Source organism: Leptinotarsa decemlineata, unplaced genomic scaffold (genome assembly GCF_025532065.1).
Source record: "Leptinotarsa decemlineata unplaced genomic scaffold, Ldec_3_MD MMD2_P_RNA_scaffold_11, whole genome shotgun sequence".
Taxonomy (NCBI): domain Eukaryota; kingdom Metazoa; phylum Arthropoda; class Insecta; order Coleoptera; family Chrysomelidae; genus Leptinotarsa; species Leptinotarsa decemlineata.
This window is the reverse complement of record NW_027412525.1, coordinates 3,842,093-3,854,529: the sequence shown is the minus strand read 5'-3', so window position 1 is coordinate 3,854,529 and position 12,437 is coordinate 3,842,093. Positions and strand designations below refer to the sequence as shown.

Here is a 12,437-nt window from a genome sequence, read left to right as displayed (position 1 = left end):
TCCCGAATGATAAAACCAACAAGTATAGTTAAGGAATATGAATACCAGTGCCTTTTTTGCTTGCAAATGGTTCAACAATAATTCACTCTAATCTCTGTTGAGTACATACCTGCTGGTTTTATCATTCGGGACCAAATCCAGTTTATTCAAGAAAGAAATCTAAACACCTTACATTAGACAATATCCTTAAACTGAAAATAAATAGCTAGTCAATATTTTCCCAAAACTCATAACACATGAATCCAAACGTCACACGATGATATTTCTGAAATCTGACGCTCATCAAAGCTGGCTGTGATATGTAAAAAACAGCATTCCACAGCCAGATGATGAGGGCTAGAGGTCAATAGTTTTAAAGGTGGCTGGAACATGATCCACAAGACGTAGAGCAGACCCTGCTAATAAATGTTGTCACGCTCATCAAAGCTGGCTGTGATACAAGTCAAATATCTGTTTCACAACCACTTGATGAGCGTCACATCATCTCACACAAACACCTCATCCGGTACAGACATTGATAACTTGTGATCCATTAGTCTTCTTGTTCTTCCATACTTCTGTCGATTAATCAACAATATAACGCGTCAAAATGGCTGTGATACCCATAAAAATAAGGTTTCACAGTCAAATTGACGGGATATAGCATTGATGGATGTATGCCACGTTCAGGATTTCTACACAACTGCAAGATTCTTCTTCACAGACGAATATGTACTTTCACCTAGTTCATTAAAGTGGCTGTGATATCTTACTAAAAACAAGAAGTCACAACCAAATTGATGAACAGGTAAGAAGTAAAGCTAATGGAACAGATAACAAAAGCATAACTGATGAAAGAAACCCTGGTGTACACTAGATATAGCTCAGTAAAAATTGTCAATATATTGAAATAGGTTGAATGTCTTTTGCATAGATAAGAAATTCATAGATTTCAAATAAAAAATAGTCATCACTAATTTGCTGCCAAGAATACTTTATGTTAAATTCAATACTGACCCAGAAGCTTGCGTATTTATAACTTAAGCTGAAGGTTTCTAAAGAAATAAAAGGAACAAATAAAATGTAATAAACAATATGTTCATTATAGTGTACTTTGAGTGTCTACCAAGTTAATGTATAGATTAACACAATACCATCAAAACTGAATATGCAGTTGAAACTGCAAACTGAAATAAATTATTGATACCATAATTTTTTATGACAATGAAAGGAAAATATACAAACACGACACGAAGGTAAAAGAGGAAAATTGTAAGTTGACAAACTGAAAATGACAGCAGAAAACGTTAGAAGGCTAAGATCCACTGACCTATAATAAACCTTGTAAAAAATCACCTGCAAATCAGATACTCTTTGATAGTGACAACAAGTTTAGAAGAAGAATACATAAAACAGTAATAGAATGGATCGTTTGCTTGAATGTTATTGGCAATTCTTCTGTTAACAGCAAGCCAACTCAAATGGGTCATAACTTGAATTATGAAAACTGCCACCAATCTTGGAATAGTGAAAATGTTAAAAAAAGTTGATTGGTTGTGAATGTAGTCTTTGTAACATGTTCAGGTGTTAAGTCTAACAACACAGAATGATTCAGTAAGTAACTGGATCAAATCAAGAGGGATATCCAGCAGAAAAAATATTCCAAGAAACTGGTAGAACAAGTACTAGCTAAAGAGCTAACATTTTTTTCTATTTATAACTTTATGAGATGTAAAACACTGAGAAAATAACTTTCACAACAAATTTATATATATTGACAATCTACAAACATTGAAATCAATATGCACGTAGCACCAACGAGCCTGTTACAGTGAAAGCTTTAAATGGATCAATATCGAATCAGTGGTCACACCAGGGCTTTATCCATTTCGCCGGTTTTGAATTTCACCTCTTCTTTTTTTGAGAGTCTTGACATGTTGAAACCAATCCAACAATGCTCATCAAAGCTGGCTGTGATAGAAACGAGAATCTAAAACTGCCAACTCTGATGGGCACTGGCAAACTGAACTTATCTTTGATGATTATTCTGCAGGAAGATGCAACTTCTTCATGAAAGACAAGGTAGTGAGACAAAAAAAATGAAGGAACATCTCACTACCCATGTCTTTCAAGAAGCAGTTGCTTATTTGTAAGTGGGCCTTTTTCAGGAACTTCACAGTGAAACACAAGACACTCTGAAAAATGCAAGTTGAAAAAAAAAAAAACTACTTACAGAGATTGCACGTGTATTGATATCTGCTGATGATTCGACCGTCGCCAAAGCCAACACAGCAGGACACACTTGAATTTCAGCTTGCTGTTTGTTGATAAATCCTTGCTCTATTAAACTGATGAGGGTAACGTGGGCAGCTTTGTCAACAGCAGTATCAGAATATCCCAAATTTCGAACGACTAATGGAATCAGATAATCGCTAACGATGTTTTTCAAAGCTTCCACTCTTGTCGAACATTCCACAGCTTGTGCAGCGATTTGGGGAACATGCTCCAGCAGTTCGGCCCTAAGAGATGATTCTATAAAAACAAAATATATTACAATGACGACTTTCAATGAAAAATGTGAATTGTCTATTCTTTTGTGATTTTATTGCTGTTATTGTATAGGATACTCGCTTGGAGCGATAACTTATAAATTGAAAAATTGACAAAATGGTCTGGTAAAATTTGTTTTATTGATATTTTATTCATTCTTTTTTACATTTATTATATTAAATAAAATTTTATTTATGTGATTTATGTATGTGTATACATATGAAATGTTCAAATAACAATTTCTGCATATTTATTTTATTTAGGTATATTTTTATATGCCTGTGTGTACTTCTGCTTATATTTTATTTCTGTACTGTGTATCATTTAGTATGTCAAGAAAACTAGACTTTTTCGATAATGAAGTATATTTTGATTTAATAATAATGCTTCTCTAAATACATTAAAATTGCTCACTTTCTACAATCTTCAATAGACCTTTCTTCACTTATGACATGACTACTCCGACTTTATCAAATTTAATTACGAATTAAATATAAATTTATGAAAGATTTGATTTTCTGATGAAGTGAATATGCCAAACTGGGTTGTCAAATCAATGCAATTGCTAATGTGTTTTGGACAATGACTGATTATATTTATATTGACAGCTTCGATTTCTTCATTGATATTTCCCGAAATGGATACAGAGACAGTTTATCTACAACAGTAAATACTGCAGAAATAGCACAAAATATACTGATGTGGATTATAAAAAGACTTGAACAGCGGCATATATCACGAAGGTGTTGAATTAAAATGGATAAACTTTTCCAATATCGATAGGTGTAAACCCTGGCAATATTAAGCTATTCTGCTCTTAAGAATTTATAGTTTTTCGAAAATATTGTTATTGCCTTAAAACACATTCTAGGTCTGTTCAAATATTTACCAAAAATAATGACACTGGAGAATATTATAAATAATATAATATGATCAGTTTGCTTTTATGATATGATTAGAACTGATGCTAGGTTAGGTTAGGACAACAGTGAGTGGGTCTATTCGACCCTCCACCGCAACCCGCAAGGGCTTATTGTGGCTCTTGAGGCTAACTAGGAACCTGAGACGTCCCATCCTCAACTTCTTAATATTGTAAAAAGACGAGTTGCAATAGACAAGTTCTGAAGAAAAACAATTCTTCCAAAACCCAGCTTGGTACATCAGAAATAAGAACTGATGATGATATTAACAAGACAAGAAAGTCAAATGTATTTTTATTCTCCTTTCTGAGCAGATCGAAAGTGTCGAGATAATGAGGTATTTGACCATGTTCATCTCGACATTTTCTATTCCAATTGAAAAGCATACTGAAAATATTTCCATCATATGCATCTTGGCATTTGTATCATATGCATCTATGATGAAACAAGCGACCTCTTTCAACAAACTAAGCAGGGTGCAAACACTTGCATGTTTGGGAATAACAGGAGTAAAGAAAAAAGGAGAGACGCTTGAATAGTCCTTCACATTTGTAATGATGGGGAAAGCAAGAGTGTGCCAATTCAGACTAAAAAACTCACCCACCTAAATGAGACCGGGCAAAATAGAAATTTCAGAATGAATGGAGTTATGAACATCTAACATGTTCTCCGACCACATGACACTCAAGTGTATGCAACTTTGCAACGAGCAAGGAACATTATTTCGATGCCTCAACAAAAAGAGCGAATCAAAATTTTCAGTCTGCCAGGCTGCACTGACATACCCAAAAGTGACATCAAGACTGGTCTGGGAATTCTGTGAGGAACTGAGGACACTGGCAGACAGGAATAGATTGAGAATATACTGAATGCCAGGACACTAAGGCAACATGAGTAATGAAAAATCTGACTAGTGTGTCAGACACAGATCCTCAACTCTATATACAGGCCCTGAACCAGCTGTGAAGGTACGGAACCAGATTGAGAAATGAGTCTATAAGAAACATAAAGAGTGCTGGTAGAACATAGTACAGAAGAACATAAGATATGTCCAGCAAGAGATTTGTACACACTAGTAAAGTGAACAAGATCATTTAAATGGGTGTCACGAAAAGATGGGGGAAAACAGCAAATGAAAAATAATGTCATCATCTCTCAAATGGTACATTAAAGAGAGGCTGGTAAATTTTCGAGAACATCTAAAATGCGTAATTAACATAGGAAAAATCAAAAGTAACATCATAGCGTAAGGAAATTTGAATCCAGTTTTTACTTCTTTGGGTGTATTCGAGCCCAGGTCATCAGTAATAAGTCGTATGCATTGAATCACTGATTTCCAGATATATGTAGAGCAGGGGCACATATATTGAATTTATTTATCATATCATGTGTATGAGTGGCAAGTTTTCAAGTATCAAATATAAATAACATGCATTTTCGTGACTTCAAACTTGTCACTTGGGACTTTAGGAAGTTACTTACTTTTCATCGACCTCTAGATCAAATTTTTATATTGGGCAAAAAAATTGGTTTGAGATTGTCATTGGAATCAGTTTGTTGAAATCAATTCCATTTTATTTTCTAAATAAATTTGAGAGATGCACGGTTTTTTTCTCAGATGGAACCGTGCAGGCTTCATGCCTCAATTATCTTAGACCTATGAAAGCCATTCTGCCATCATTAAGAAACGTAGTTTTTAGTAAATATTGTGATTGTGATATTGAACAGTAAACAATTCTACTTCAAGTAATTTTATGCACTTCCGAAGAAACAGTCATGTTTCGGTAACTTTTCCCGAGTCAAACAAGAAAAAAGCGGCAAACGTAGAAGCACGCGGTTTTGACCACCATTTTGATTTAGCCCAAAATATTCTTGCAGGTTAACCGGAAACGCTTTGCGAGAAAACAACTAAAATAGTAGAGGAATCGACTCGAAAACATGTTCACGACTTACCCCAAACATTATTAAACAATATTTCACTGGTTGTATAAAAAATCCATCGGTTTTTTCTTAAATTTCAATAAATAATAATGAGCGCTAACACAACGCGTTACAGCCATGCCGAGTTCACTACTTGGTGGCATAGCCGCGCGAAGCGCTTCGATCGCGGCGGCAAGTAGAGATCGTTGAACGCTCTATAGTACGCGCTTGTCGCACCATTTCATTCAACTTTGCGCAGCACCGCCCAATGTCTAGAGCGTCCCCACAGTAGTTGGTGGATCGTAGTTTTATCTTAATTGATATTCTCTAATTTGGAGTTCATAAAAATTATTTCTGACTCCACTACGAACCGTTATCCAAAAACAAGCCAAATATTTCACAGTTTTATCTACGAAACAACGAAACAATAATTATCTATGCAAATAACGTTTATACATTTAATATTTATTAAGATAGGGAAGGTACAAGTTCAATCACTTTGGGAATATCTAAGTTATATTTTTTTGTGAAAGATATATACGGGAACCTTTAATGATAATGGAATTGCGTTACAGATTTGATTGGGCGATCAATATAGAAGGCAATTCTGGTTTCGTCATTCTCCTACGCTTCACTTCCGGTCGTTTACCAGATTAAAGCGCACCTTGACACGATTTTCGATTTGCTAAATAGGTCATAATCATTTTTTGCTATTTGCTGGAGAGAAATTAAGTTATTTTAATCTACCATTTACTTATCTACGGAAGAAATGAGGGGCAACACTACCTTTTTTTCTTTTTCTGACTTTTAACTAGGAATTATATTTTTCCGAAGGTTCAACTCGAAAATTCTGACTTTGAACTCGAAATTTAGATGTTATCATATGTAGTGTGTCAAAGATAAGGTGGGCCATCATGGGAAAATCGGCAACTATAAGAAATACACAATCGCTTGAATTTTAGAGCTTGTTCAAGTGACTTGCTGAAATTTAGGAAATTCCTATTGTCTGATCCTAAAGTGTAATTATTGCTAAACCAGCTAACTTATTAGGTGTGATTTTTATTTCAGGTCTAATAAAAAAGTTAAATTGGTTATGGCTTATCGAAAACGAAACGTCGGATTAATAATCAGAGAGCGTCATCTTGTACAACTTGAAAAGTGGCAGTGAGAAAGTGATTTTTGTTTTTTAATAACTGTATTCAAATATAACGTCAAAACAAAATTACGAATTTCGGTTTCTTTTCGAATATCTCTGGAGCCATTCGAAATTTTGTAAACTTCGAAAAGTTATTCAAATAAGGTCTTTCACGGTTTTCCTTGCTATTCCACCTTAACCTAACCTAATCGTGTTTATAGTATCACACATTATTCTGACACAAATGTCGGAATTACCTAATTATTTCGAAATTGACGTTGGAATTTCCCCAGTTTTGAGTGAAATTCTCAAGATAAATGTCGGAGCAATATAATTCTTACTTGAAAGTGGGCTAGTGGGGTCTTTCTACGATTCCGTACCTTGCTAATACGTTCAGGATTTTTTTTTATTTGGATGATAAAAATCAGTATTACTCTTCAGGTAATCAAAATGTTGAGAGTTATTAACAAAATTACGATATGAAATATTCGTTAAGAGGACATAATATCCGTTATATATTATTTTGAAGTCATACATATATTATTTATACAGGGTACACGAAAAGATAGACAGATAGATCAAACAAGTCCCAAACCAAAATAACTAATATAGGTACTCCACAAGGATCAGTCTCAGACCCACTGCACGAATGACACGACTCACTCTCGTTCTAATGCAAAAACATATTTATATATGACGATAATATGAATATACTCGCTTGAGAAAAAACACAATGGATGCAGTAGCGCATATGTATTCTCTCGTCAATCCAACTATATATAATGATTGATTTGAAACCAACCTTTCTCCAGATCTATGATTAGGTAAAACTGTCAAATGTGTTTCAATGTATTGAGGGTATTTTGATAGCAACACTTAATTTTTTTATTGTGTTGATTCAGAAATGCTCTTTATAAATACTTAGTGGAAAATGTATTTCAGATCGGATATATATTTTGTATGCAAAAGTATGTTTACTTTATGTAATATAGTGTACATTTTGAATGAATTTTCAGTTCTAAACGTACATTTCTAATCTGATCCAGCAAATTTTATTGTTTCGCATATCTCATCTTTCATGATACCTGTAACTGTATTGAATTTTCTAAAGACCAAAATTTATTATATTATAATATAGAAAATAGCATTCCTTTCAATAATTTTTGCAGTTTTCTGATGATAAGTGTTAATAATATTGTTTCTTCTGTTTTTACCTTGTTCGCTATATCTACTATATAATGTGCAGTTAGTGAAAAGTTAAGTTTTGACCTAGTCACTATTTATATAACAAAAAATTGAATAAAAATTACAATTCACCTAGTATTTTTCACTCTCTTCATTTAATAATTCAGGTAGTTCGTGTTTCGAGCAAGAAACTCATGGATCATAATGTAGTTCACAGCTTGTTCTCCTCTGCTTGCTTTTAAGAACTTGTTCTTGATGAACTGATGACTGATACAGTAAAAATACTTTAAAGGACATCTCCACATTCTTGTTTTAACTTTGAACATTCATACCCCCTTAGTAATACATAAATACAATAATTTTTTCATTCTTCAATCAAAGATTCAGCTAAAAATTGATATCTCGGTTCCGCACAAAAAAAAGAAGCAGTATGGAGACCGTTCCACGGATTCTACAAATAAATAAAATAATTAGGGATATTCTATAATGAATGATTCAAAAATTTACTGCTTGCGAGTCTGAGAAAATTTTAAATAAATTAGGCGATCGAACACCTATACTATTTCAGTGAAAATTCACATAAAGTTTCAAAGTCGCTTCATCAGAGAAGAAACCATTCTCAAATCACTATGCGGAATCGTATTGTTACTGTGTGGTCGACCCCTTTTCCAAGAAATCCAAAACTGAAGGCCATTGATCAATTATATGAGTTGAGTACTGAAGAAATAACTACCTGCTTTTGTAACACTTAGGGTAGACAGTTTGCCATAAACGATAAAATTCCCTATTTCATAGAATGCTTTTTTCTTCTTAATAAAATATATTTACCGTTTACTTTTCATTTTATTTTTTTCATTGAACTGTTGGATGAATAAATATTATATTTTAATGTATTGCTTCATTACAAATGAATTAGATACATGCAATCACATACTAAATTTGATTTTTGACATTTTCTTTCAAATTCATCCTGCCAACGAATCCCAAAATATTTCTATTCTATATCATATTGGATTGTACCATTTATTATTCAGTTGAATAGAGATGTAGGTAATCTGTTCAAATTAAATTACAATACAATACACTTTTTTCACCAAATCATAAAAAAATCAGTAAACTAATGATCGGTATATCACCAAATGAACTGAAAACCAATCATATGGTTATTGAAGATGAAATTAAATCCACTTATGATACAAAATTTACCCAAATGAGAAATATTATCAAGGAAATATGCCAACCCTACATTCAATTTGTTATATATTCAAACATAAAAGTTTGTTCATACGATGAAAATCAACAATTTCATAAGAATAAAAACAGTTCAAAAAAGAATATTTTACTTCATTTCTATTCTGAGCACCTCTGAATTTCCACAGGTTTTTTTTCATTTTTCATAAAATTACTTCTGAAGTTTTCCTATATCTCCACTTTGTATTTAAAAATAGGTAGGGAAAACATAAAATAGAATAAAACGATGGAAAATTGCAATGAATGTGAAAGATTGAGTGAGAACGTGCTTTTGTTCAAATTTGACATCACTGTATAATACCTAACAAGTGAAACATAATAAAACATAATAAAATAAATAAGAGTCTCGACATCTTCAAAGAAATCTAGTATCATCAATAAATAGTTCACGAAGCAACATTAAATCTGTACAAAAAATTTCAAGATTCTGAAACGAGATAAAGAGAAATACACTAAGAAAACGATAAATAATCAAAATGGATGTATAATACAATTACTCCCAAATACACTGTATGGGTATCATGAAGAAACATATTATATCTAATTGAAATATTCATCAGAAGATTGAGGTTGTACTAAATACCGCCTGGTACCTGGTTAACTTTCAAAAACTTAATACGTATAAAAGACTATGAAATGATACTCATTCATAGGCAAAACAAAGGATTAGTACAGTCAGACTAAAAGGGGTTGAAGCAGAAACACAACTAAACCCTTCAATGTTTAAAATCATGATACAAATTCACAAAACGCAGAAATTCGACATGAAGGATTGGTTATGGGGTTTTCACATATAAATATTTGAGATCTGACACCAACAATGAAGAAAAACGGATATACAATTACCGAATAATGTAAAAAATTAGAAAAAAATCTATATGAAAATGAAAGTAGACAACATCGTTAAAATACCAAAAAATACCAAATTCCTGGGAATCTTCATGGATAACAAATTGACATTTGATCAACATATTTCAGCTTTGAATAAAATATTGGCATCAGGATGTTATGAACTTCGAATAGTTTCAAATGAATCGAGTTCATCCACAACAAAAGTGGTATATCATTCCCTGATTGAGTCCCACCTGAGATATGGTGTTGCCTTCTGAGAATTTTGCAGACAACAACTTTTTTATTCAGTGTTTGTTTTGCAAAAGCGAGCGGTTAGATACTTATGCAAGGTGGAAGTACGTGGGTCATGCAGACCATTATTTTTGAGAGAAAAAAATGATCACTGTTATACTTGTATTTTCATACTGGAAACTGTTTGCCTGATTTACAAAAAACATAATATGGTTGGAACTCCGGAACATACAAATTACATAACCCGGCAAGTAACTGAAAATAAAATACATCTTCCTGTTCCAAAAACAAGTCAAAGTATTCTTTAATTTATTAAAGTGAAAAGCTGCATTTCCTAATACGAAATTAGGAAGAAAAAAAGCTATAAAAAGTTCAGAAATTTTGTTAAAGATACCCTTGCAACAAAAGCGTACTACAAATTTGATGAATATTACAATGGAACTTTGCTGTGATTTAATATACGTACTTTTTTTGTTGATTATATTGACACCTATACTTTAAATTATATTTTATACTGGGATATATCTTATATTATTGCCATGACATGTGAACTTATGTTCAAATTGTGTATATTTGTTTTTTTACATTTTTTGAAATGGACTATACAAACTATTTTGTCTACAAACTTCGTTAAAGTTTATTTTTTAATGTTATATTTTGTCTATTAGATATGGGAACTTAGTTTTGCTCAAATTGTGTTTCTGGGTATTTGTGTTTTTGAATTGTTTCTTTTCTTTTATTCTTTGAAGTGCTATACATGCTATTCTTTAAAGTGCTATACATACCTGACTTTTTAACAAGCTTTGTTGATAAGATTGTATTTTCTTGGACAATAAAGTACATGTCTATCTATTTATCTATCTATCTATAATCTATAATTATGGCGAAGACTGACAAACATCTTATCCTATGCCACAATGGCATAGGATAAGAAACGGTGCTGATCATACATACAATTATTTATATATACAGTATACAAAAGGAGGTATACAATCACAGAACAAAACTTCAAGAGTTGAGAAAGTTCTGAAAAATCGATATAAAATATAATATTTTTTTTTTGGCGAACAATATGGATGATGCAAAGGTGAATGTAACAATCCGAATCCATAAATCGTAAGATGTAGGTAGAAAACTCTTCAGTTATCCATCTGAAAGGTCCCAATGTGCCAGAACAGATAATGTTCCCACTTCCCAGAAAAATATTAAGTATGTGGTACTCGAGCCCATTTTTGAGTTATATATAAACGATTTATTCAAATTTGAAAGCTCTGTCAAATTAATAGACTTTCTCGAGAACACAGCTTTATTTTACAGTAGTTAAAGGTGGCCAGGTTGGAAAAGTGTGGTAGAGATTGATTTTCCTACAATTTTTAATTATTCCAGCAGCAGATCCCTGACTACTAACTTCGAGAAAATCGTATTTTTGCCTGTCACTTGCTAGTGAATTCTCTTCCATCATTCAATATTGTGGATATTATTAGCCAAAAACAACTCGTTCCCATCAAATCTGAATATAAGGTTAAATACTTCGAAAACTCTATCGATAACTACTTAATCGATAACTACCTATGTTATAAATGTATTAGATCTGTTTCAGGTATATTCAAATTTTACTACAAAATATTTGGGCTGAAGTATTTGAAAATATTATATTTTGCTAGTTTTCTAATCAGATTTGTCCAAACTTTCATGCCAAAATATGCCTCATTTATTTATCATTATATTATATTTCGCACTAGTTCAAACACACATTAGTTATCGAATGTGAGAACTTGGTTTTACCCAAGATACGGATATAAAAATTGGGATATAGAAGAAAGGAATATAAAAAAATTGAAATGATCCTTCGACTCGGTACGCTGAAGTAGTGAGATGAATAAAAAGACCATTACTAGTTTTGCCACCAAGACAAAAGATTATCTTCTCTTGGTTCGTCTTTTTTTGAACGACACAAGGCGATTTTTCTCTTGAAAAATGTTTTTCGACAAGACAGGAGACAAGGCTCATTTTGGTTAAGACGTGACAAGATGAGATAGGACAAGAGTAGTCGAGAAAAATGTAATATTATAAAAATTCACTTTATTGTTTATGCAAACCTCGAAAATAGCAACTTTGCTTTTATCATTGATACCAAACAAAAAATTATTTGTTTCTTCATCCCATTCCAAGGGTTCACAGGTTGGCAGGTCACTGGGAGACATCTCCTTTATATCGGCAGGTGTAGGCCGAAACTCGCCGAACACACACTCTTATTGACGATAACTCCGGGCACTCGCATAGGACATGCCTGACAGACTCATCTTCCTGTTCACGATTCCTGCATAGAGGTGTGTCCAGTAGCCCCATATTATAGAGGTGTTTCCTTAGTAGACAGTGACCAGTCACTACTACCACCAGATCTACTGTTAATC

The 12,437-nt window shown here is 32.8% G+C and overlaps 1 protein-coding gene across 4 annotated transcripts in view; it reads right to left on the bottom strand.

The window, feature by feature from the left end:
• Positions 1–12,437, bottom strand: part of LOC111507417 (serine/threonine-protein phosphatase 4 regulatory subunit 1) — a 369,931-nt gene that overhangs the window by 14,170 nt on the left and 343,324 nt on the right. For all 4 annotated transcript variants that reach the window (XM_074169888.1, XM_074169900.1, XM_074169895.1 and 1 more), the window contains one exon: positions 2,213–2,511. In XM_074169888.1, coding sequence (XP_074025989.1) covers positions 2,213–2,511 — 299 coding nt within the window. The remainder of the gene's footprint in view (positions 1–2,212; positions 2,512–12,437) is intronic.